The 27,830-nt window shown below is 41.3% G+C and overlaps 1 protein-coding gene across 2 annotated transcripts in view; it reads right to left on the bottom strand.

Annotated features, from left to right (window-relative positions):
• Positions 1 to 27,830, bottom strand: part of TDRD3 (tudor domain containing 3) — a 459,135-nt gene that overhangs the window by 186,165 nt on the left and 245,140 nt on the right. For both annotated transcript variants that reach the window (XM_030200566.1, XM_030200565.1), the window contains exon 6: positions 3,148 to 3,219. In XM_030200566.1, the coding sequence (XP_030056426.1) occupies positions 3,148 to 3,219 (72 nt within the window). The remainder of the gene's footprint in view (positions 1 to 3,147; positions 3,220 to 27,830) is intronic.

Here is a 27,830-nt window from a genome sequence, read left to right as displayed (position 1 = left end):
TGGACTGGCAAGCTGCTGGAGAGAAGGAGCAGGAGGCAGGCTCTGAGGAACCCATGGACCTTTCTGCCTGGGCTCATGCCTTGAAAGCTAAACTGAAAAACCAGGTGAACTCTTGGTGTCACAGCTGGGCTGAAAGTGGAAAGGGGAAAGGTCATGCAGGAGGAGGGTCAGTGAAGTAATAGAGTGACCCAGAAAGGGGGGGATCTTTTCCTCTCTCCCCAAAAGAGTTCAGGCTGTGTTCCTTGAAGAGACTGTGTGTCTGAACTGAGTGCTAAGGCACTAAGCACTGTGGATTTTGAATTGTTGGGAAAACAAACCTTCTTTTGTGTGGGGGAGGGGAAAGTAAGCTACAGTGGGGGGTTTTTTCCTTTTTGTGGGCTGAGGCCCACAGAACTGTGTGTGTTGAACTGTTTGCAGAAACCCTGTGGGGGTGGACAAGATACAGGGATTCTTTTTGGGGTGTGAAGTTGGACTACAGAGGAACCTATCTGGGGGGACTGTTAATTTGGGCTCCAACTGATTTGTGCAGCAGCTGGAAGGGGACGTGTTTGTGTTTCTGCTGTACCTGGGCCCTGAGAGAAAAACAGGAGCAACTGTTTTAAAGGGCTGCAGGATTCCTTGTGAAAGTTACTGGACTGTGAATCCCTGACAATAAAGGAGCTTGGTGACTTTTACCTTTTTGGAGTTTATTTTCTTTGAGCCCTGTCCTGTGGACTGCGGTGAGCCGGGAGGCTGAGTGGCCAGGGTGGAGGCAAGATCCCGAAGACCCTCGGGCAGAGGGAAGGATCTTTCACAGTAGGCAGTAACAGTATTTAAGTGGGCAGTGAATATCAGCTGGTATGCCTTTACATGGGACCAAGGCAACTTTCCGGAAAATGCAAAACAAAATTTTCCCCAGTCAAAAACAGAAACTGATAAGGACTGGTTTAGTCAAGGGCTTTTCCTGGACTTTGCTAGGTCATTGCAAAAGCTAGAGAGGTTCAAAATTAGTGAAATTTGATTGTGAAGGGTAATCCAGTGTCACTGGGTGCTAGATCTAGGCAGGGAATATTTCAGAAGAAACTGATATACTAAGTAGAAACAATTTACATTTGCTACAAATAAAAGTCGAGGAAAATTCTATAGCTATGGAATCATGTTAAATTAGTGAGCAAGCAGAGTTGAGAAAACTACAGAGAAACAAAAGGCATCAGACTCTACAATGTTTCCACAGTTTTCCTTTACTTGACATACTGTCCGTGTTTTAGTCAATCAGATTAAGTGGCTAGCTAGGAAATACAAACTATTTTCTTCCGGAACATACACTTTTGATAATCTTAAATAGAAAGAGAACTCTTGTACTAGGCAGAAATGTATGCTAACAGCATCTACTTAACAAAAGGAGTATCAATCTTATACACTCTACAGACAATACAAGCTAATATTAGCACGCATGATAATTGCATTTTCCCTTCATGATCCTTCTGACTAAATGCAGCAATCTTCTTGACAGCAGCTGAGTTGAAGGAACAAGTAAAAAGGGAAATAACACGACCTACAGTATGGATTTTATAGAAGACCAAAGATCAAATCTACTCTATTAGTTTTTCTTAAGCGGCAAATTCACAGTGATAAAAATTGAGTCTAGAAGGGAAACAGTTGGATTCTATCCCCCTAGAAACCCTGAACAAGTTTACTGTCATGTGAGAAGTCAGTGTCTAAACAATGGCTGGAACAATGTATGGACAGAAGCCCACATCACAGCTTGGGAAATCTCATTAACAGAAAATTGTCTTACACATGCAGAAACTACAAACACAGTTGTGACATTGGGCATAAAGGAAGAATATGCAATCTAATTAGAACTGGTATATCTGATTATAGAAATCCAGGTCTGTTTGGGTTAAATTAAAGAGCTAAGTGATCCTCATAGGCCTCTACAGTGAATAAGCAGGAGACTTCCAAAGTATGCAAATGTATTTCATGTATATCTATTGTGGGTATCCTGAAAACCCAGTTGACTGTGGGGTCACCAGGACAAGTCTATTCTAAGGACTTTTATTGTGGTGAAGTGTTTCCTTACTTTTACTATAACACAATTGTTATCTCCTAATATTTTGCTTACAAAATACTTCAAAGAGGTTCTGAATATCTCCAATGTATATGGCACTGGTATCTCAGAATGTAGAAGGCAATAGTTCTCTTGGGCTTGTCTCCTTAAGCAGAGGGCCTGGGAAGAAATATTGTGAGGACAACCAAGTAAGAGGAAGTCTAACATCAACTTAGGCAGGAAACTGAAATGTGTATGTCTCCATTTCGTTACAATGCAATTTAGAATAATGCCTATTAGCCACTACAATAATCCCTACCTATGCCAGTTCAAAGTCAATCTCATGTGATTGCCACTGGAAGTCGCTGCAGCCATTTTGACTGCAGAGACAACATGGGAAGAAGCAAATGGGGATCGCTCTTGCCCTGATTCGCCACTAGACCACCAGGGAGGTACGGTAGGCCTGGGAGAGGGCTTCTTCTGTTTTGAGGGGAGGGAAGTAGGAAGTTGGTGCTCTTTTGGTTCGAAGAGGGGTGGTGGAGTTACACCATGAGGGAGGGAGAGATATGCCAAACACCAAGCGGGAGTGGGGAAGGAGAGGAAAGCTGAACTATAAACCCTTGGCTTATATTTGTGTTAACATTTTTCCCCTAAAAAAAGTGAGGATACGTTCTCAGTTTATATTCAAATTGAATTATAATCGAGTTTATACAGTAACAGCTTATGCCTAAATTAGGGAACAAAGTGGAGCTTAAATGACCCTATTAGCATTTATCAGCAGGAAATAATAATATAAAAACATTTTTTTAAAAATTACCATCCCTGCATTTCACTACACATTTGCAGGGATATTTCAAAAGTCACTCCAATCTGCAACACTAGCATGTAGTATCAGAAATGTTTTTCTCTTTTTCTGAGTGGCATGTACCACATCTGGGAAGATAAAAATTTTTAAACCACAAAAAACAGCCTTAAAAAGAAAAAAAACATCTCAATATACAGCTGCAGTCTGTATTCAGAGATAATGGGACTATTAAAGCAGGACTAGCTTGCTGTTCTATTGATTGATTTTCACTGTATAATGTTACATAGTAACCAGCTAAAAAGATTTACGTTACCTGCCCAAAAGGTACAAATGGAGGAGGTCCACCTTCTGTTCCAATATTGCTTCTATTATGTTTTGATAAACTCTATATAAAAAAAACACACACACACAAAAAAAACACAAATATTAGTCCAAGGGCATAATCAGTTTGCTATTCTTGTTACATTCTATAACAAATATATCTATCTCTAAATCTGATTTGAAATATAGTATTTATTTCATTTGAAAGGGGCTCATTTTCAACGCAGAAAAACATCCAAAAAGTAGCATAAAGTGGCATTTTTTTTTTGTTCATTGTCCAAATTGCTATTTACAAAACCCATTTTTAAAATGAGGTGCATCCAAATCACAAGGTGATGTGCTGGTGGCAGGATTTGAGCATTCTCAAAACTTGAATATTTTTCTGCCATAATGGAACAATGTAAAAACGTCCATGGCTAAAAGTTAGACTTTTTGATCTAGATCTGTTTCAATCACGACTAAGTCACAAAATGGTGTTCTAAATGACCAAATTACTGTTGGAGGCATTAAAGCATGACCCCTTTACTCCCCCAGTAAACACTGACCCCTTCCCACCCCCCAAAGATATGAATGAAACAGTACATGCCAGCCTCTATGACAGCTTCAGATGTTATGGCCAGTCCTATTAGAGCAACAAGCAGTTCCCTGGAGTAGCCTAGGTTCGTGCAGTGCAGTGCAGAGAAGAGGACCCAGGCCCATATCCCACTCTAACTAGTACACTTGTGGTGGAAAGTGTGAGCCCTTCAAAACCCACCAAAAACCTACTGAACTCACATTTAGGTGACACCTCCACACATAAGGGCTATTTTAGTGGTGCATAGTTGGGTACAGTTGGTTTTTGGTGGACTCACCATACAATAGACAGGAGTAAGGGTGAGATGTGCATCTGGGTCCTTTTATGTGACTTCCACTGCAGTGCCATGTAGGTGCCCTACTGCTCTGCTGGGATGTCTATGTGACCAGTCTAATAAAAATGTTCCCCCACCCCCACCCTAATGGCTTGTTTTTGTGTATTTCTCCCTTGGAGCTTTTTTTTTTTTTTTTTCCAGAAATCGTCCAAAAAGATAAACACACTGAACACAAAAACATCTAGTGAATGGCTACTTTCAAAACAAAAGTTGGACATTTTTCTGGTTTGAAAATGACCACGTTTGCTACTGGATTTTTAAAAAGGTTTCTGCAAAACTTCCAAAATCGGATTTACATGTCATAATGAAAATGCCCCTCCACATGTCATTTCATAACTAGGTCAAGTAAAACATTTAAAATGTGACTTCTTTTCAAACAAATGATGCTGCAACCAGCATGCAACAACTGTACTCAGAGTGCAACACTGAATGGAAGCCAACTCCCCTAACTACTTGAAAATATAAGACGAGAGACACAGTATAGAAAGTGTGACAGAGGAAATATACCACCCTCTGCTGCAAGTTTCATAAAACCATGCACTAGTGCTAGTCTTCTGGATGTCTATATTTGGGACTACTCCAACTGAATTTAAGTTATGGTGCTTATCATTTAAAACCTTGCATGATTATTGTCCTTCATATTTTGTCAACCTTCCTCACACCTCAGATTCAATAAAGAGGTTAAAGTTTCTTTCAATATACGTTGTGAAAACCAGTATGCAAACTAGTATAGTGGAACCACTTCACAAAGTACTCTTGTTTTGGTGGGAAACAGAAAAGAAATGCCATAAAGTGCCTCAAAATTCACGAAGCAAAGCGCTTCTCTGGACCGACATTTTCACGTCAGTCCAGAGAAGTGCTTTATCTTGAGAATTGTGAGGCACTTTTTGGCAGTTTTTCTCTTTCCCGCTAAAACAAGAATACTTCGTGAAGTGGTTCCACTATACCAGGTTACATACTGGTTTACACAATTTATATTAAAAGCAACATTGACCTCTTTATTTAGATATCTTTGAGAGACTCCTGAGGCAGGCCAATTGGCCAAAACCCGGCCATGTCAAGTCTATAAAGTTGTCCACTAACTTTTAGAAACTAAGCATTGTTAAGATATTTCTTTGAGTGATCTTCGCTGTTTCCTGTGTGGCTTTCGAATGTGCGAGGATTTGTGTTCTTCTGTGTGTACATCGACTTCAGATTCAATCTCATTCATCTTGTTCAGTTTATAAAAATCAAGTTCTGCTTCCTTCTGCCTTAAATATCTTGAACAGTAATAAAAGTTCTGAGAGAAGAGGCCATTTCTCTGGTAAGAGAACATTATTTTGCTCTGTGCTTTGGGAACTTAAAGATTGGGGTTTAAAGGAGGAATTGAAGGTTACTGACAGGCAGAATAAAAAAAAAATAACAACCAGTCTCCATGCCCGTGCCCCCTTAGTTTTAAAACTTGAACTTTGTACCACAGAATTAACAGATAGCCTCTAACAAGCACAGCAAGACCTAGTTCAGTATTAGGGAAATTTAAAAAAGAGAGAGAGAGAGAGAGAGAGAGAAGCAAGCATTATTAACTAGTTTCCATAGTGTACAACCCTTTTCCCATAATTTTAAACTGGAACCTTTTTAGTTTTAAAGCTGAAATTTTATCTAGAGGTAGAAACTTAACAGCCAAAGAACTTTAAAAAGGATAGAAAAAGGAAAGTAGCAAGGCTCAGATTCTGTCCTGACAGTTATTTTCTGATCTTTGGCTGCTGGAGAAATAGCACTGCTACTGACCTGAATTAGGTGTTAATTAAGGTGTGAGGAAGTAGAATATTTGCAAAGGTTACTGAGGGAACTGATTATTTTTATTTATTTTTATTTTTGTTACATTTGTACCCCGCGCTTTCCAACTCATGGCAGGCTCAATGCGGCTTACATGGGGCAATGGAGGGTTAAGTGACTTGCCCAGAGTCACAAGGAGCTGCCTGTGCCTGAAGTGGGAATCAAACTCAGTTCCTCAGTTCCCCAGGACCAAAGTCCACCACCCTAACCACTAGGCCACTCCTCCACAAGTGGAGTTAGCTTCAAAGGGTTTGTTTGACGCAGTCCTAATTAGATTGTAAACTCTGTCGAGCAGGGACTCTCTCTTCATGTCCAGTGTACACCACTGCGTACGTCTTGTAGTGCTATAGAAGTAGTAGTAGCACCAGTAGTAGTAGACAGGTCAATGAGTAGTTAGAATAATGGAAAGCATAGCTTCAATGGTTCGGGGTAAATACCCAAATAAACAAATCGCCTTGGTTCAATGAAGAGCTTTTAAATTCTAAGAGAACATGCAGAAAGCTTGAAAGAGCTTGGAACAAAAAACAAACAGCAGAAAATAAGTGGGATTTGAGAAATGCTGTAAATGAATATAAAACTAAGATTAAACGGGCAAAATTATCATACTATAACATCACATATTAGACAGGTTAGTTTAGAAGCTACAAAATTATACAAACATGTGGATAAATTATATAATAATTTATCTAATCCTTTTCAATTCAATTCAGATCTTATATACCGCTAATATCCCCTGTGCAGGGTTCAGTCCAGTTTACAACATAAGTGGGACATAGGTTGGATACAATATTATAGGCAGAACATTGTCAACCAGTCTTATATAACACTAGAGCATGTGTGAGTAGTAAAAGTGTTTTGTTTTAAACTGGTCACAGTTAAGGAAATCTCTACTACAGCTGAGGAATTGGCCCAATTTTTTACGAGAAAAATTGTTTAAAAAAATTAGAGAGTCCTTAATCTCACTTAAGCCTGAATGGTTAGATCTTGACTGCTATTTATAAAATAACTAGTAAAAAAGGCCCGTTTCTGACACAAATGAAATGGGCGCTAGCAGGGTTTTCCTCGGAGTGTGCATGTTTGAGAGAGTGTATATGAGAGTGACTGTGTGTGAGAGAGTGAATGTGCGAGTGTGTGTGTGTGAGAATGAGAGTGGGTGCGAGTGTGTCTGTAAGACACAGTGTGAGAGAGAGTATGTTTCACACAGATACAGTGTGTACGAGAGAGAGAGTGTGTGAAACACAGACTCTCTGTGAGACTGAGTGTATGAGACCAAGAGAGTGTGAGTGACTGTGTGACACATAGAGAGTGAATGTGATACAGTGCGAGACATAGAGTGTGTGAGAGTGAGAGAGAGAAAGACATTGACTGCGAGAGAGAGAGAGAGAGAGAGAGAGAGAGTGTGTGACAGATGCCCCCCTCCCTCCCTCTTTCTGGTGTCAGGCCCCTCCTCTCTCTCTCTCTAGTGTCTGAGCGTTACTGTGCAGGACGCTGAGCTCTGGCTGTGCTTCAAGGAACTAACCAATCCTATTTAATAGAATGCAACTCCAACATTCTGAAGCCGAGAAACCTTGTATGGTTGGTCACTTCTGCTTGTGACGAACCCGGAAGTACGTGATATCAATTCAGGAGATGGATACAGAGAGCAGGAATGCCTCAGCCATGCAGTCAGCTTCAGAATGTTGGAGGTGCGTTTTATTATATAGGATGACTCAAGTACTGCTACTGTTAGATTATGGATGCAGTTTACACCTCTCTGGTCAATATAATATATATAGAAGTTACTGATTTTGAAATAGCGAGCGATGCTCAAAGGAAATCACATGCAAATGAGATTCATGTAAATTCAGCAAGCAGCTCGGTAGGGAAAGCAACTAATATATGCGCTTTTTAAGTGTCCATGTTCTATGCACGCACAGTAATCCCACTGCTGAACTCTCTCCTTTTCCCTGCAGTGCTTTGACGCTGGCTTCCATCTTCCTCCTGAACTTTCCTCCTACAGCTTACCTGCATTATGGGCTTTCCTCCAGCCAATTGGTTGTCTGCTTGTTTCTCTGCCTCTCCCCCCCCCCCCCCCCCCCCAGCTGATTGGCTGTCTACTTGTTTCTCCGTACCCCCAGCTGACATTTATAGGGGCTTTCCCCAGCTGATGGGCTGTCTGCTTGTTTCTGGCCCCTAAGTTGTTCTCTGCTCTCCCACACTGATTGGCTACTGAAAAAAAAATATCTTCCTTATTGAAAGCCCCCCTCCAGATCACATCACAGAGGCTTTCCCCAGCCAATTGGCTGTCTGCTTGTTTCTCTGTTCCTCTAAGCTGTTCTCTCTCTCTGACAAGTTTTGCTATTGAACAATACAAGCAGAGCATTCCTCCCAGAACTCACTCTCACACAACGATAGCTCCAAACATGCTGGAAAATTATGCATGTTAAAGGCAAGCGCTCTTTTCTGTGCATTGCACGTAAACGTCTGTGCATCATGAAGCCAAGCCGAACCCCTTTGTGCATTAGACGCTAAATATTGTTTGCTTTAGACTGGCTCTAACTGGTCTAAGGCAAATATTGCAAGCATGGTAAGCGTTGTGCATCAGGCCCTAAGTGTGGGACAAATATTACAGAATCCAGTGCAACAGTATTTAAATTAAAATTCAACAGAGAAAAAAAAACTTTTTTTGATTCAAAGTAGTTTATACAACCCACTATCCACCAAAGATGGTGTTAATTAATTAAATTGCTGTAGTGGAAGTGAATTTTAAAGATTATTTTTCAACTCTGCCTTGACCGACAAGTGTACTCGGGGTCTGTATTTTTGATTAGAAGTAATTCTGTTTAAAAATGATTAACTTTGATTGTTTGACAATAAGTTGGAATGTAGAAGATACGACACAGCTCTAATTAAGTTGGTATGTGAAGGGAGAAGTGGAGCCTGTTTCCAGTTCAGACTGGTCACCTGGACTGAGAAACATGTGACCACATTCCCATAGTATGGCTTGAACAGAGAAATTCTCAAGCATTCTTTAATTTTCCTTAGCTCTGAACATGAGTTCTAAGCCTAATAAAAAAAGGGGGGCCTTTTACAGTGAAGCTGGAAGCTCATCTATGGGTGGACACATTGCATAGAACAGAACCAGACTCCCAGTCAAACTCCGGCTTCGCTGAAAAAGGCGCTTCTCTCCGCTAATGTAAAGAGCCTGGATGTAGAGATTAAAGACCAGTGATGGACGTATGTATATTATATTCCTGGTCTAGAAACTCCAAGCATTGCTTGGATGTAGGGACCAGTGATGTAATGATTGTTTATATATAAATCATTGTGTATCTTAGATCTTAGAACCTCTAATAAAAGTCTCATTTACCTAATACAAATCCAAAAGAATCCACAGTAATTACTGAGTAGTCTGTGTCAGTGAAGCAGGCTGTAAAACCAGGGCAGAACAATTGTGCACACAAATCCAAAATACGACTAGATTTGCGTGCACAACTTAAGTCACATTATATAGAATCCAGGGGACAGTGTATAAAACTGTGTTTGTAGTAGTCCAAAGGAGAACAGAACACACGTCTTAGTATGATAAATAGGCTTTATTTGTGCCACTCAGTAAAAAAGCCCCGAGATGGCCACATTTTGCTTCACTAGAGGCTGTGTCAGGGGCTAAGGCAGCTATTGTGATCCCAAAAGGCACAAACATGCAATAGAGCTAAAATTTAATGAAGGCAGCAACAGTCAGCCTTGCAGTTTGCAGGGCACATAGAAACACAGCAACCATCTCCCTTATTCAAGAATGCAAGCTGCAAGGCTGACTGTTGCTGCTTTCATGACACTGACAAGGGACTGTTGGCAACCTGAATGTATGTATAGTTTACTTTATCTTATATCTGTTCATGAAATATTATATTTATTTGTAGCATTTGTATCCCACATTTTCCCACCTATTTGCAGGCTCAATCTGGCTTACATTTGCCGTAGTGGCGCTTGCCATTTCCGGTCTACAGAGTTGCACATGGTTTTACATTCAAGTGCGTACATACATGGGAGAAGAATACATTGTGATCTTGCGTATTCCAGTCAGTCTCTGTTCTTGGTACAGATTACATATTTTATATAACTGGTTTATATATAGATATAGATATATTACTTGGGCATTTCCTATTTGCTCTTTTGCAATTGTGTCTGTCTCTGCAGTTAAGCTAGCCTCTCCTATCTGTTTATGTTTCTTTTAAATAAGAGAAATTTTGTTCATTGTACCAGGATTCTTTTTACTGCTCGTCTAATACAAATGGATGACCTCATACCATCAGATCCCTATGAAAGTTTTTATTTTATGTCAAAATCTTTAGAGCAAATGAAGAACAATTGCTTCAGAACATAGTAGTGCTCCAGGTGAATTTTCTATGTTTAAGTTACTATGAGGTGTATTTTCAAAGCACTTAGACTTACAAAATTACACAGTAACCTATGGAACTTTGTAAATCTAAGTGCTTTGAAAATGAGCCTGTTTACAAACTGTGTTATTTTACATTTGAATAGGCCATTAGATAAATGACTGATCAGCAAAGACTGGATAAATGACAGCTTTCTATTAGGTAGGAGGATAGCAGCTTAGAGGTGAGATCTTTTTCTTAAGATTCTGTAGAGTAAGTTTGGGCTGTGCATTCCATTAATTTGCCTGGCATTCTATCTAAAACAAATACTACCAGAAGGAATACAACACTTTATCTGAATATAAAGCACTGGGGCACAGGCCCACTCATTCTGGGCTCACGCCTACTCAGTAGTGGCACACCTGTGATGTAGCTGGCAGGGATCCCGAAGTCTCACCAGCTGAAAACTCCCTGCATCTCTCCCTCCTGTGTACCTTTTAAACACCAGTTCTTCACCCGCAGCAAGTAGAGACTGATACACAATACTTGCACCAGACCCACAGCCTTCCCTTTGGGACAAATTCCTGTTTCCATATAGGTGGGAGTAGGTCAGAGTCATTGCTGTGGGGATGGTGCAAGTAGTGTGTATCAGTTGCTGATTGCTGCCAGGCGATGTTTAAGGTTCAAGACTCTGTTTATTTGATTGACCACTCAAAGCAAAGCCATCAAATATGCAGGGGGTGGGGGAAATTGAGAGACCAGATCACCTGCAGGGGAGCGGGTTTATTGTATCCACCTGCCTTGGGCTCAGACCCATACAAAATTGGGTATCTGGCTATGCCACTGGTATAAAGAACTAAGTCACACTTGGCAAATTTTGTTGAAATGTAAATATAAATTCATTTAGGAGTATGCCTTTCTTAAAAATCAGCATGTAACACACATTTTCCACTGACAAGGTGAACTGAGTCAGGATTTCAAATAGGTGACATCCCTACATGTTGCTGGGAAGGAATAGCTCTCTCAGAGCTCATAACAAAGTTTGGAGCATGAGCAGCCTTTCCTATGAACAGTGGTCTCCATAGCCATCTGAGTTCTGTTTTTTCCACTCTGAAGAAAGGACGTGAAAACAGAAACTCTCCTGACAACTGAGAAGTTTCTTGACTTGCTCTCTCCTGATAAACAGGTTCTTCGTGTTGCAGAAGTCCAGGTTCCATCCCTGCCCTCAGTGTGGAAGAAAGACCTTCTGATGAAATCCTAAGAGCATCTTTCCCCCTTCACCTTGCAATCTGATAAACACTGCTGCTACAGCCACAACTGGGGCTTCCTTTTTGTTTGCACCACTCAGCTCTCAATGAGTTTAACAGGCATGATGCAGGAACTCTCACATTGGTCTCATGAAACTCATGAATCAGCTGACGAATGTGCTATGAATGTTTCCTCCCTCCCCTTCTTCCTAAGATCCTCTCTCTATCCCCCATCTCCTTTATTTTCTTCCCTTAATTTTCTCCATCCTGTCCAAAGTTGTAGTTCCTTTCTACTAAATTTATAATTGGTGTAAAACGTTCTGATGGGGTTTCCTAGATGCAGTATATCAAATGTGAATAAACCTTGAAATTCTGTGATTAGTACCATGCGACACAAATTCTTTGAGAGCCTGTGGTGTTGAGAAGAAAGACTGTGGTGGTAGTGGCTGCAGCAGGAAGAAAAACATTATAACAATGAAAATCCAAACACCACAGGAAAAATATTTGTTGCCATGGCAACCTGGTGCCAAGGATTTGTCAAACCTTTTTTCCTTAAAAAGCACATAATTAAAAAATAACTTGAAAGTCAGAAAAAGGGAAACCTTTAATAAAAACTGACCACGTTCACTTTTTGTTCGTTTCCTCCTGCTTCTTTGAACTTCCAGTTCAATCAATGCCCGTCTCTACAGGGTTCAGGCTCATAAGCCTTTATTTGCATGGAAGTCCCCATCCAATAAGCCTTTATTTGCATGGGATTCCCCATTCCTAACACACCCATTTTTTATCTGCCTCCCAACTCAGCACAGCTGTCTCTGTAACAGTCCTCACTCAAGGTCCAAAACTATACAGCTCACTAGAATACCAAATGTTGAATATAGGTTTTGGCCATTAGGTGTCACCAGTGAGTGATAGACTATACTACTTTTCTTACAGTTCGTTTTCATTGTTAGACACCATGAGAAACGGGGCACAGGGAAAGCAAGAGAAAATAATTTTTGAAAAAACTTACAGAACAGTTAAATTGTCCATAGAAATAAATGGGACACTGCAGGGAACAGCTGATTTAACTAGAGTTACTGCATGGGGCAGAAGTAGGTATATTAGAATTTCAGGTTCCAGGAACAGCAAAATGAACCATATTTATTTAGGTAGTTCTGTCATCAGTAGAATTAACATGGGCTCAGTTGGGAGCATTAATGGAACTTTGTAGTGGCCCCTTCTTCTTACATAACAATGATCTACTTTTTGATTACAGACCTCTCATAAGAAATTCAAATCAGCTTTAAAACTTTCGTTAATTGTGCTTTCCCATTTTGATTCACTTTGTATGGTCTTTTCCCCCATGGCTACCCAGTGGCTGGATATGGGTTGCCCTGAGCAAGTGAGCCAAGAAACATATTTGCGGCAATAACCTTAACCCCCCTCCCCCAACTCCTTTGTTGCATCTTCTGTACCCTCCCTCTACCTGTTGTCATTTCTCTCCCCTATAAGCTTGTAAGTTTCTCAATTTCATTTTGTCATGCTTCTGTATGCTCTAATAGACAGCTCCATAATATACAGTTTGGCTGTGTGTCTTTCTCTTCTGCCTATGTGATGGTGGCTGCCCTCTTTATTAGGTCTGTGGCCTTCATTTGTCTACTGTTTATATTAGGTCTGCATTTCAATTAAAAATGTCAACTGTGATTAATTGTACAATTAAAAATGGGGCATAGCCAGCAGTCCATTGAGGGGGCACAGGGATGGGACTTGGGGGAGCACACATTTTCTCCCCCTCCATTAGGTGTCATAGCTTTACTGGTGGGGATGCCATAGTCCCATCAGTTGAAAAAATCCATTGCCAAAGCAGTCTCCTTCTTCCTTGTACTGCCTCAGAAGCGAGGAAGTCAGCGGGGTGCTTCCACCTGCCACTCCCCGAGCATGCTCAGTTCACATGAACTTGGCTGGAGGCATGTCACTGACTTCCTCATTCCTGACACACTATGAGGAGGAAGGGGGTGACTCAGGCAGTGGATTTCTTTGGCTAGTGGGGCTTCAGCTACCCAATCACCCCACCCCAGATCCATTACCTCTTTTCCCTCCCTCTTTCTCTCCCTCTGAGTCCAACATCTCTCCCTCTTTCTTCTCCCACCACTGCCCTCCCTCGGGTTCATTATCTCTTTCTCCTCCCTTTCTCCCAACCACCCCCCCAACAATTCTCCTTTTTTCTTCCTTTGTCCACACTCTCCATCCTTCCCTCCACCCTCTCCACCCCAGGTCCATTACCTTTCTCTCTCCCCTCCCTCCCTCTGAGCCCAACATCTCTCCCTCTCTCCATTGCCCTGTCTCCAACCTTCTCTCTCTCAATTCGGCATCTCTCCCTATTTCTCCCTTCCCCTCTGCATAATTCACCATCTCTTCCTCCCATTTTAGCTATGTCCTCAGTTCGCTCTCAATTCCATCCCACACCCCCCGCCTTCCCTTGCCCCAAGGTCTGGCATCTCTCCCTCCCCTGAGGCTCTCTCAAGCTCCTTCCTCCCCACAACTCTATCAAGCCCCCCTCCCACTTGTATATAAGTATTGCCATACTGGGAAAGACCAAAGGCCCATCGAGCCCAGCATCCTGTTTCCAACAGTGGCCAATCCAGGTCACAAATACCCAGCAAGATCCCAAAAAAGTACAAAACATTTTATACTGCTTATCCCAGAAATAGTGGATTTTCTCCAAATCCATTTAATAACGGTCTATGGACTTTTCCTTTAGGAAGCCGTCCAAACCTTTTTAAAACGCCGCTAAGCTAACCGCCTTTACCACATTCTCTGGCAACGAATTCCAGGGTTTAATTACACATTGAGTGAAGAAATATTTTCTCCGATTCGTTTTAAATTTATTACATTTTAGCTTCCTCACATGCCCCCTAGTCCTAGTATTTTTGAAAAGCATGAACAGATGCTTCACATCTACCCATTCAACTCCACTCATTATTTTACAGACCTCTAACATATCTCCCCTCAGCCGCCTTTTCTCCAAGCTGAAGAGCCCTAACCGCTTTAGCCTTTCCTCATAGGGAAGTCGTCCCATCCCCTTTATCATTTTCGTCGCCCTTCTCTGCACCTTTTCTAATTCCACTATATCTTTTTTGAGATGCGGCGACCAGAATTGAACACAATATTCGTGGTGCGGTCGCACCAAGGAGCAATACAAAGGCATTATAGCATCCTCATTTTTGTTTTCCATTCCTTTCCTAATAATACCTATCATTCTATTTGCTTTCTTAGCTGCAGCAGCACACTGAGCAGAAGGTTTCAACATATCATCGACGACGACACCTAGATCCCTTTCTTGATCCGTGACTCCTAACATGGAACCTTGCATGACATAGTTATAATTCGGGTTCCTCTTTCCCACATGCATCACTTTGCACTTGCTCACATCAAACGTCATCTGCCATTTAGACGCCCAGTCTCGTAAGGTCCGCTTGTAATTTTTCACAATCCTCCCACGATTTAACGACTTTGAATAACTTTGTGTCATCAGCAAATTTAATTACCTCACTAGTTACTCCCATCTCTAGGTCATTTATAAATATGTTAAAAAGCAGCGGTCCCAGCACAAAGCCCTGGGGAACCCCACTAACTACCCTTCTCCATTGAGAATACTGACCATTTAACCCTACTCTCTGTTTTGTATCTTTTAACCAGTTTTTAATCCACAATAGAACACTACCTCCTACCCCATGACTCTCCAATTTCCTCTGGAGTCTTTCATGAGGTACTTTGTCAAACGCCTTCTGAAAATCCAGATACACAATATCAACCGGCTCACCTTTATCCACATGTTTGTTCACCCCTTCAAAGAAATGTAGTAGATTGGTGAGGCAAGATTTCCCTTCACTAAATCCATGTTGACTTTGTCTCATTAATTCATGCTTTTGAATATGCTCTGTAATTTTGTTCTTAATAATAGTCTCTACCATTTTGCCCAGCACCGATGTCAGATTCACGGGTCTATAATTTCCCGGATCTGCTCTGGAACCTTTTTTAAAGGTACCTGCCTGCAGTTTGCTCTCCCCCCCCCCCCCCCCCCCCCCGCACCACAAAATACAAACACGTCTTCGGCCTCTCTCCTATCCCCTCTTGGATCTGAATGCAGGTCTCCTTCCCTCCTGGACCTGACCGTAGGTCTCCCCACCACCCGCACACCCCTCCCCCTGCAGTACCTTTTGAAACAGGAACTCTTCAGCCCTGAAGGACAGTGTCAGCCATACTGAAAGGTTGCTTGCAGCCTGCCCGGGCCTTCCCACTGACACAAATTCCTGTTTAAATTTTTGTGAAAATATATCTTACAAAAATTGATTTTTAAGTAGAACTAGTGCCTAGCTAGCCCAAGTCTAATCATGGTACATTTTAGATAGAAAACTTTCTTTCTGTAGAAATGAGAAGCAACAGTGTCTCCTAATCAATGATAAGAATCTGGGTGGTGACATCAGCATGTTTCAGTTAAGACATCTACACCTTTTACATTCTTGAGATAAGGAGTTAAATACTTATGATGTGTTTTGCCTATAAAAATCTGTGCTTTTATGCCTGTAAGTTGGAGAGTATCCGAATGCAGAGGGCAACTCTGCATTATGATCTTCTCCCATTGCTAACAATTATCATTATACACTGTGGTGAATAAAGCACTCTCTTACTAATGGCTTGTTTGACTGTTTGCTTTCTTTACAGTCAGATCAACAACCTTTTGTTTCACTATGTGTCTGTCTCTAACTGGCCTTTATAGGGTTCACTGATCCAGGAATCTTAAAAAGATTTGATTGTGTTAATTTTGACAAAGTGTCAACAAGCTCTTTCCAATTTGTGTTCTATACCTATTGAGTCTCAGATTCAGAGATGGAACTTGGCCCTTGACAATACCCTAGATAAGGTGGTTCCATCTAGGTGTTGTGTTTATTCAGTGTGGTAACATCATCCTTTGTTCCATAATGAGCTTCAGCTCCTTAAGAATCAAGCACAGAAGGCAGACCAGATATGGATGAAGTTAAGTGTCATCTACCTCCTGCATTATAGAGAGTGGATTCACTCATATTTGGCTGCAGTCAGAGTTTGCTTAAACACATTTTACTGAGAATGCATTAAGACCAGTTCAATTTCCTCTAAAGAACACCTAATTCTGGGAAGTCGATCACTATTCTGTAACATGCAGTTACAGCTGAGGTGCTGGCTGACTTTTTTTCCCTCCAAAGTGAGAGCTTTGTGGGATTCTTCTCAGCTGCCCATAGCCTCTTATGCTCTCTCAGGGTTCCTTGAAGTGGATACTAGCCCTGTTACCTCCTTGCCAACAGTGGTCAAAACTGTATTTCTATCTCTTGATTTTGCTAACCTATTCACCTGGCCTACATTTAGGCCCATTTTAACCTTTCAGTGGGATAAAAATATTAATTTTACCAATTTCACTATATACTACTACTACTACTATTTAGCATTTATATCTACTACTACTACTATTAAACATTTCTATAGCGCTACTAGACTTACGCAGCGCTGTACAAATTAACATGAAAAGACAGTCCCTGCTCAACAGAGCTTACAATCTAAATTGGACAGACGAACAGACAGCTAGATCCTATTCACTCTAAGCTGAATAAAGACCCTTCTCTGGGACTTCATCCAGCACTGCTGACTATGATTAACACTAGTTTCCACATGTGAGTACTACTTTCAGAATTTAAAAATACAGTCATTTGTCCTATGTTGAAGAAAAAAAATGTTAGACCCTTCCTCCATACCTAATTATCCCCCAGTTTCCACTATTTTCCTGATCTCTAAACTTACAGAAACAGTAGTATTCATCCAAATGAAGAGATGCCCTGCATCCTTGTCAGTCTTGATTTAGAGAAAAACATAGCACAGATACTAGACTAGTTGTCTTAGTCAGTGAAATTAGGGAATTCTTCAATGGCAGCAGGACTGCATAGATTGTCTTGTTAGATCTTTCATCAGCTTTTTATTTGGTTAATCACCAACTTCTTTTGTGCCATTTTGCAGAACTAGGCCTGAGGGGTACTGTGCTGTCCTGGTTCAAATCATTTTTGAATGACTGAACACTCTTGAGCTCATGGTTCTCATCAGATACCCCTTTCTTAACCACTTACATGTGGGGTTCCTCAATGGTCTGTTCTCTTGTCCAGTCTTTTAAATCTGTACTTACATCCTTAGCCAATTTGATTCAGTCAATGGGGCTTAGTGGCTACTAATTTGCAGATAATCTTCAGTTGGTAGCTTGTCCAGATCCAAGCTCTTTACATCAGACCTCTTGATTCACTGTCTATCCGTGGCTGATATATGGTTAGGCAAATTCATACCTTACGTTGAACCATGGCTAGATGGCAGGCTATGTGGATTACATGTCGAGTACCACCCACCACTACCCCATTGCTGTGTGGCCAACAATGTGCTGGTCCAGCCCCACTAAATTTTGAGTTGGCACCAGGATAAGCATTTGACCTTTACTGCTCAGGTTTCATCTGTCTCACGGGCTCATTCTTCCACTATCCATCATATCAGAACTGTTAGATCATTTTTGGATAAAGATGCTCTCGTTACTCTCTTCTATGCCTTGGTCATCAATAAACTTCATTAATGTAATGCCCTTTATGAACAGGTTGAGCTACAATAACGACAAGACTAAAGCTGGTGCAGAAAATGGACTGATACTCATCAGATTTGATCACATCTTATATCCCTGTCAGACAACTTTCCCAAGATGAAAATCTACTTGTGGTTCCAGCTCTAGCCCAACTTCAACTGGAAAGTACTCATCAATCAACATTTTACTGTCTGATCCCTTTATTGCAGAACAGTTTGCCTCAGCACATTCACCTGTCATCTTCACTGGCTAAGTTTAAAACAGCATTAAAGATGCAAGATGTACTTCTATGCCCTGGCATTTGAAAGTTAAGGATGCTGGAATGGGGAGGGGGGGGGGGGGGTTGGAGGGCACATCAGGAGGATGTTGCCTGCTTTTTTTTCTCTTACTCTTCCTTTTTAGCTGAACCTCTTGCCATGTTATTGTAATCCTCTTTTGATTTCTGAATTAAAGATTGAATTGTAAATTGCTTTGATGTTCTTCAAAGGGTGGTACAAAAAACCAAACATACTGTAAACTGCTCAATTACCATTTCATACACTTTTTATCCCAAAACAAGTGAAATTAAAAAGAAAATGTTTTAAAAACTATAACAAATCCCTGTGGTAAGAAATGGGCAACTGACTCAGACTGGGCACTGTCAGCAAAATGCTGGGCTAACTAAACTAACCCAAAATGACATTTCTTACATTCTTATATTTTGTAGAAAACAGTTAAAACTGCTGCCTTCAGTGGTGAAAGAACTGTAAGAACTGAGGCAGAGGGAAGGCACTAATGGGGGTAGGAGGAGTTGACTGCTCCAAATATAATGGTTATAATGACAAGAATGCAGATTACACTGAATATAAACTGTTAAATCAGCATCTGCTTTTAAAGTTATTAAAACTTGTTCAGTTTTAAGATGCTCAACTACCAGAGAACCTAGGAAAAGCTATCTTTTGTAAGCCTTCTTGGTGCAGAGCTTGATGAAACATTTCACATTGTGTGTTTCCCTATGAAAACTTATTTGTTTGCACTTATACAGTGGTGGAAATAAGTATTTGATCCCTTGCTGATTTTGTAAGTTTGCCCACTGACAAAGACATGAGCAGCCCATAATTGAAGGGTAGGTTATTGGTAACAGTGAGAGATAGCACATCACAAATTAAATCCGGAAAATCACATTGTGGAAAGTATATGAATTTATTTGCATTCTGCAGAGGGAAATAAGTATTTGATCCCCCACCAACCAGTAAGAGATCTGGCCCCTACAGACCAGGTAGATGCTCCAAATCAACTCGTTACCTGCATGACAGACAGCTGTCGGCAATGGTCACCTGTATGAAAGACACCTGTCCACAGACTCAGTGAATCAGTCAGACTCTAACCTCTACAAATGGCCAAGAGCAAGGAGCTGTCTAAGGATGTCAGGGACAAGATCATACACCTGCACAAGGCTGGAATGGGCTACAAAACCATCAGTAAGACGCTGGGCGAGAAGGAGACAACTGTTGGTGCCATAGTAAGAAAATGGAAGAAGTACAAAATGACTGTCAATCGACAAAGATCTGGGGCTCCACGCAAAATCTCACCTCGTGGGGTATCCTTGATCATGAGGAAGGTTAGAAATCAGCCTACCAACTACAAGGGGGAACTTGTCAATGATTCTCAAGGCAGCTGGGACCACTGTCACCACGAAAAACCATTGGTAACACATTACGACATAACGGATTGCAATCCTGCAGTGCCCGCAAGGTCCCCCTGCTCCGGAAGGCACATGTGACGGCCCGTCTGAAGTTTGCCAGTGGAACACCTGGATGATGCCGAGAGTGATTGGGAGATAGGTGCTGTGGTCAGATGAGACAAAAATTGAGCTCTTTGGCATGAACTCAACTCGCCGTGTTTGGAGGAGAGAAATGCTGCCTATGACCCAAACGAACACCGTCCCCACTGTCAAGCATGGAGGTGGAAATGTTATGTTTTGGGGGTGTTTCTCTGCTAAGGGCACAGGACTACTTCACCGCATCAATGGGAGAATGGATGGGGCCATGTACCGTACAATTCTGAGTGACAACCTCCTTCCTCCGCCGGGCCTTAAAAATGGGTCGTGGCTGGGTCTTCCAGCACGACAATGACCCAAAACATACAGCCAAGGGAACAAAGGAGTGGCTCAGGAAGAAGCACATTAGGGTCATGGAGTGGCCTAGCCAGTCACCAGACCTTAATCCCAATGAAAACTTATGGAGGGAGCTGAAGCTGCGAGTTGCCAAGCGAAGCCCAGAACTCTTAATGATTTAGAGATGATCTGCAAAGAGGAGTGGACCAAAATTCCTCCTGACATGTGTGCAAACCTCATCATCATCAACTACAGAAGACGTCTGACCGCTGTGCTTGCCAACAAGGGTTTTGCCACCAAGTATTAGGTCTTGTTTGCCAGAGGGATTAAATACTTATTTCCCTCTGCAGAATGCAAATAAATTCATATACTTTCCACAATGTGATTTTCCGGATTTAATTTGTGATGTGCTATCTCTCACTGTTACCAATAACCTACCCTTCAATTATGGGCTGCTCATGTCTTTGTCAGTGGGCAAACTTACAAAATCAGCAAGGGATCAAATACTTATTTCCACCACTGTATATGGAAAACCACTACTATAAAGTTGCATGCCCAGTATTTTCCTCCTGCTGTGCCAGCTTGACAGCATTCCTTTTAATAATCGCAAGAAAGTTCTCCGCTACTCTGATTTTAAATCTCATCTCACGTGTCTGTATGGTGGGAATTCAATGTATAATTACACTAATTGGCAACATGATACAATTCTATGCAAAATTCACTCTAGGAAATCTTGTTGTCCTGTTTGGCATGTTGGTTGCCCAGATGTTGATTTGCCTTTGTCAGTTTGATGAAAAATGTCTATACTCTTGCCTTTTTGAAATAGTTTCTTGATTTTCCTGTACGCTTTAGTCCCTGTATTAAAACTGTCACTTCTTCACAATGTATTATCAAATATTATTGGGATTATAGATAATGTCTACAAGAAAAAGGAACTTTCAGAAACAAACTGTTGTATTTGTTCTGTAAAAATTGCCTGTTTCTTTTTTTTTTTTTTTCAAAACAATTTATTTGAAGAAATTGTAAAAAATATTTTCCTGATTAACAATTTAATCCTCATCTTCTTCCTCCTCTTCATCCTGGTTAATCTGGAAGTATCTTAACTTATAACTTTCCTTGCTATTGCCTGTTTCTAATGACATCAGTTACATTTATATTCTATTTTGGGAAGTAAACAAGCAATTTTGTCAGTTTTAAGTTCCCAGTATCTTCCCCAATTATCTAGCATTCTGGCCAGATCCTGATTCTGTATTAAGATCTGTGGCTTCTAATGTCTCCTTGAGTCATTGTGATGAGTTTTATTGGATCAACCAAAAAAAAATGTATATAAGCTTTTAAAGACCCCTTCTATAGGCAGTCTCTCCACTGATTTCTCTCTGTTTTTTTGGTGGGGGAGGGGTTGTGGCAACCAAATAGCCTTCTCCCTATATGGTCCTTAATATTGGAATGTTCATTTATCCCAAACTTCTATCCAGTTATTGTGGAAAGTCCACCAAAACACTAACTACATGTCAAGGACTGGCTTGAAAGAGCCTGCAGAGACACCACATGTTTGGTTACAAGTGTGTGTGTGTGTGTGGTGTGGTGTGTCTCAGAACTCCACTCACAGATCACTAGTTGCAATACTATCAATTAGGCAGATCATCAATTTTTATCAATTGTTTTAAGTTTGTTTTAGTTCCATTTTTTAATTACCTTTAGACAAATATAGAGGCCCTTCAATAAAATGCAATATAGATTTGAGGTTACCACATATTTAATGCAAAACTTCATGTGCGTTAACTGCAAAGACTCTGTGGTAAATGCAGGAGGCAGAGGCTTACTGAACTACATGTAGTGGAAGATAGCTTATAGGCCCCACTATACCTACCCCTGCATTTAACACAGTGCAGGGTCAGCTGTAAATAAATAAAAGTTTGTTCTGGTGTGGAGGTGCTCCTCCCCTTCTGTGTCCCTCCCCTAGATCCCCTAGTTACAGATACTACTCCCCAACAGCACCCGATCCCTACCTCATCCTCTCTATTCAAATACCCCTTGCACCTCCCGACACCAGTCTATCTGTATCCCCGCCTATCTCTACCCCACAACTTCTAAATCACCATAGCCTCCTTCCCCCCCCCCCCCAGATGACACCTAACCTCCCAGTGACCATGCTCCTACGGCCTTTCAATAAGCCCTGCCCATGGCCTGCGAAACACTTCCCCCAATGGAGCTTATCTGGGGATCAGCAATGGTGATTCAGTAATCCCAGGCAGTAGGGATCCTCCTCTGCTGCCACCTGGGGGGGTTCCGGGAGTCAGGTAGACTGTGGGGCAGGGTATGCTGGCAGGGAGTAGTGGTATAATGATCAGGGGGTCAGCTGTCATTAAGGGGTCGAGTTAGTTGACTGTGAGGTCAGCTGTCAGTTGGTGGAGGGGGGGGGATCAGAAGAACGTGACACCATGTGCTCTGTGTCAGCATAAACCACTTCCTCTTGAGATGGCAATAAGTTCAGCTATCCAATCAACAAACATGATAGAACATGGTAGTGGCCACACCTCAGCCCACCTATGTCCTACTCATCTCTCACCCACCACCATGTTAGTCAGCAAATGCAATATTTCTACTGAAAAGGCTGGCTATCTAGCACGAGCAGTAGTAGCGTAGGTTAGTGCTACTGTCTACCATATAGTAAACACCAATTTAGCAACTTAATGCAGCTTTGTAATGGGGACCCATAGTATTATTTGTTTTTATTTATTTAGTAGGCATTTAGTTATTTAGTAGGCAGCTCTTGGTGAGTTTTTTTTTTTTGTTTAAAAAATTGGGAAGACACTCTAGAAATAGTTTTAAATATCTAATCAAACACCCCTAACAAGTCAATGACTGGAATCTTATTTTACTCTGACCATTTGCTTGATGGTTTGGGGGGTGTTTGATGTATATATTTTAATTTATCTAACATCCTTACAGAAATTAGTGCCATCCATTAACAAACAACAGGACAAGTAGCTGTTTAGTATTATTCTTATTTACATTGAGAGCAGATCAGCGCCTGGTACATTGCCACTGCTGTCATCTTGTTCTACATCTCTTGTAACTACCAAAACCTCCATGACACACCATAAAATGTTTGCAATGTACAGGTTTCAGAAACTTAATTTCTTACATAATCTCAAAGTCCACATACTGGAAATCATTTTTAGCAGGTTAAATAAAACAGAGCTGTCAGGTTATTCAGTTCCAGGAAGGCAACTTTTAGTCAGTCCTGATTCTGGACTTGCATCCCTAATACTATATATTGAAATTAGCATTGCAGCTCCCATAGTGCATGAGGATAAGCTTCTCATAAATTCAGGACTGGCCTAAAATCTCCTTCCAGAAACTGGGTAATTTGGCAGTTCTTTTAAAATGTGAAACAACCTATGAAGACTCCAATTTTCTCCAGGACTAAAATTAAATTAGGTCTTACCAGCTAATTTTCTTTCCTTGAGTCACCCTAGATGAGCCCAGATACTTGAGTTTGCACCATCCTACCAGCAGCTGAAGGCTGAGAAACCAATGAGTTGTGATGGCATAGCTTAAGAACCCTGTGCAGCAGCTTGGCCAGCCAGTATTTGATTAACAAAGCAGTGGACAAGTATATAAACGATTCCCCCTTCTCTCTCTCCCACAAAGAAATTAAAAAAAAAAAAAAAACTTTCAAAAGACAAGCATGAATCCTGAATAGTATAAACATCAGACAATATGCAGTATCCAGAAAAAAAAAACGACAAAAAAATGTATTACTACTAAACATTAACCACGGATGGATTCTGGGGTGGTTGGAGGGACACATGGAAAGAAAATTAGCAGGTAAGACCTAATTTAACCTTCCTTATTGCCCCATTGCCCCACCAGACCAGTCCACACACTTGGGACATACCAAAACAGTATATTATATAGGGTGAGATCTCACAATCCCTGCCTTCAAAACCTTGGACCCAAGGTCTGCATCATCTTTTGCCTGCAAACCCAATTTATATTGGTGCACACAGGAATGCATGGAAGCCCATGTTGCCACTTTATAAATTTTATGATGTAAAATTAAAGAATGTTCTGCCCAAGAAGTGGAGTGACCTCTAGTAGAGTGAGTTTTAAAACTGAAGGTACTGGATGGCCACAGAGAACATAAGCTGACACAATTGTTTCCTTAATCCAGCAGCTACTATGGCTTTGGACATTGGAGGTACCCATAAGGAGAAACCAAACAAAAACAAACAACATGTTTTCCCTATTTCATCCATTCTCTTAAAATCCACATCCAGTTTTGGAAGACTACAGACTTTTGTTTGTTTTTCTCTTTTTTAACAATAGGCAAATAGATGGACTAGTTTAAATGAAGAATATAAACCACTTTAGGAACTGGTCAAATAACTACTTTTTCATGGGGGGTGGGGGAACAAGAAATGTTCCTTACAGGACAAGATTTACAACTGTGAAATGCGTTAAGCAGTGCAAATGGCAAGAAGAAACAGTTTTAAGAATCCTTCATGGATACGAACTTAGAGGTTCAAAGGGTGCCAGAACAAGGGCAAGAACAAGACTAGGTTCAAATTCCAAAGAGGGAAGACTGGATGGGGAGGAAGATTAACCAATTTTACTGTCTTGCCCCCATCTGCTACATCCTGGTGGGAGGATAAACTCCTACCGTGCACTAGTCCTCTGAAACAAGCTAAATGCCGCCACTGTACCTTCAAAGGAGCAAGGGCTAATCTTTTATCCATTCCATCTGGCAAGAAATCCAAGATAGTAGAGAATCCACAAATGTGGAGAACTCAACAAAATCCCACGAATAGTCACAATACAACAAAACAGTGGGTAAAAAACCAGGAGTTCCAGAGTTAAGATGAACCAAACTTTATTAATCAGTGTCGAGTCAATATACTGATTAATAAAGTTTAGTTCATCTTCACTCTGGAACTCCTGGTTTTTTACCCACTGTTTTATTAAGAAATCCAAGATGTCAGAAAGACCCTTTTCTGCACAGCAACCTTCATAGAGCCTCCATATTCTAACAAATGCCAAAGTAATATACTTCTTTTTGGAAGATAAAAGGGGTGAGACCACTCTTCCTGCGTAACCTTTCTTCCTTATTCACACCCTCCCATAAGACAAAATGGAAATGCATCCTGCATGCTGACTGGACCCTGTACCAAGAAAGGAGTCTTGATGGAGAATAGCGGAGGCTCCTCCACCTTCATTCTTAACAGATCTCCTTAACAAGGTCTCCTGGGCCCAGTTCAGAGTCACGAGAACTACCAGTCCTGCATGTGCCTGTATCCACTGTAATATGCTGCTTATCAAGGGCCATGGGGGAAAGACATAGAACAGAGTTGAATCAAAGGATCGATCCCTACCATCCTTGAATCCTGTGACTGAAGAAGGCTGGTACCTTTGCAATCTGAGATTTTGCCATCAGATTTAGGACCATTGGACCCCAGCAATGTACTAATTAGGAATAGGCCTCCTCTGTGAGACTCCATTTTCCCAGATTCACTGCATTTCTGTTAAGGAAGTTTGCCTGCACATTTTGGATTCCTTTTACATGAGCCACAGAAATGTCTTCCAGATTCTTTTTTGCTCACTCCATCAACAGTATCAACTCTTCTGCGACTCAGTGACTTCTTGTTCCTCCCTGTTTGTTTACATATGCCACTGCCATCAAACTGTCTGACAGAACTCTGACTGCTCTATAATATACTAGATGATGGAACTCCGAAAGCTAGCTGACATCACCAGGCAACTGAGCAACCAAAGGGCTTCCTCCTATGACCAGCAACCTTAAGTCCACCTATTGCTGCAATGCAACCCCCCTTTAACTAGTGAGGCTTGCATCTGTTTTTACTGGAATCCAGTCCAGCATCACCAGACTCTTTCCTTTCAACCACTAATCAAGACTTTCCTTGGTTTTCTGAGTCAAGCGTAATACTTGGTCTTAACCCTGCAACTGAAGAGAACACAGAGATAGAAGATATATTTGCAAGGGGCGCATGCACATCCTAGCTAATGGCACTAAATCAAGGGTCACCGCCATCTATCCCAAGACCTATAGGCAGTACCACATGGTCAGTTTGTGGAGCTGAGTCAGATTTCTTATCTGTGACTAACTTCCACATGCTTTCAAGAGGAAGAAACACTTGCCTAAGGTGGTGTCAAACTTGGGTCCCAAATATTACAGAGTCTGAGAAAGGCAAATGTTGTTATTTGAAAGTTCATTACCTAGCCAAAGTGATGCAGAAAGCAGTTACTAATTCACTCTCTTCTCAGGACTGCATATGTATTAACCAATCATCCAAATAAGCATGAACTACATTTTTTTAAACATCCAGGGAACTGTGGCAAAGCCAAACAGAAGACTGCAAAATTGGAAAAGTTGACCTAATCCTGCAACTCTGAGATATCACGGATGAGATACTCCATTTCAGATGTGAATATAGGCTTCTGTCAGATATAAGTATGAAACTCCCCTTTTTGAACCACTACAATCATTGACTTCAAGGTATCCATACAAAAACCTGGTACTTGTAAAAATCTGTGAATGTTTTGAGAGCTAGAACAGTGTAAAAAGTTTCCTCCTTCTTTAGAACTACAAACTAAATTAAATAGCATCCAGGCCTTTCCTCCTGAGGCAACACCAGAACTACAATTTGTAAGTGAATAAGTTTTGTTAGGGTCTGCTTGACTGCCACTATATTTAGATAACAACATGAGGATTAAAGAAATGCTTTGGGAAGAGGACGAGCAAATTACAGTGTATATCCACTGTGAATCAACTGTAATACCTAGATATCTGCAGTTATTCGGGTCCACCTCTGATAGAACGATGCCAGTCGCCCCCCCCCCCCCCCCCCCCCCCCCCACACACACACACACACACAGCAGGTATAAGAGAAGGCCTAGACCTTTATTGTGTACCTTTAGAATTTCCTTCTGTGAATGCAGGGAACCCTCTGCCGCATCTGTGGGAACCTCAAAAGGCCTGCCTTCTGAAGGGAAATTTTGCCTTCTAAGTAGAATTTACTCTGCTCGGTCTATATCTTCTAGCCTCTGTAAAGCATCCTCTGCCATAAAACCCTCTAGCTATGAATGATGTAGACTGTTCTTTCAATAACCTAGGCACCTTGGACTCAGAGAGAATTTACCAACTTCTCTAAATCCTCACCAAACAGTAAAATTCTTTTAAAAGGCAACTTACTAAATCTAGCCTTAGATGCAACATTCAATGACCAATTCCTTAGCCACAAACCATAGCGAACCGCAACCAGAAGTGCCATATTCATGGCAAAGGCCCTAATTATGCCATACAAAGTGCCTGCAGAATAGGAAGTGCCCAAATCCAAAAGGGCTGGAGATGGAAGATTCCCAGGCAAGGTATGTTATGAATTTTGTACCAGCTGCTCAGTTCACCTGAAACAAGAACAAGCTACATAACCACCACATACTACTGCCTCTAACCCCTTCAGCAGACATGCTTCAACAAAGATTCCATTCCACAATCCTGAGGGTCCTTCAATGCAAAACCATTTTTCATTGGTATTGTAGTCTTCTTTATCACAGCTGAAACCGCTGCATTAACCCAAGATAGCTTAAACCAGTGATTCACAAACCT

The sequence above is a fragment of the Microcaecilia unicolor genome, chromosome 4, assembly GCF_901765095.1.
Source record: "Microcaecilia unicolor chromosome 4, aMicUni1.1, whole genome shotgun sequence".
NCBI lineage: Eukaryota > Metazoa > Chordata > Amphibia > Gymnophiona > Siphonopidae > Microcaecilia > Microcaecilia unicolor.
This window is presented reverse-complemented; position numbering and strand designations above follow the sequence as displayed.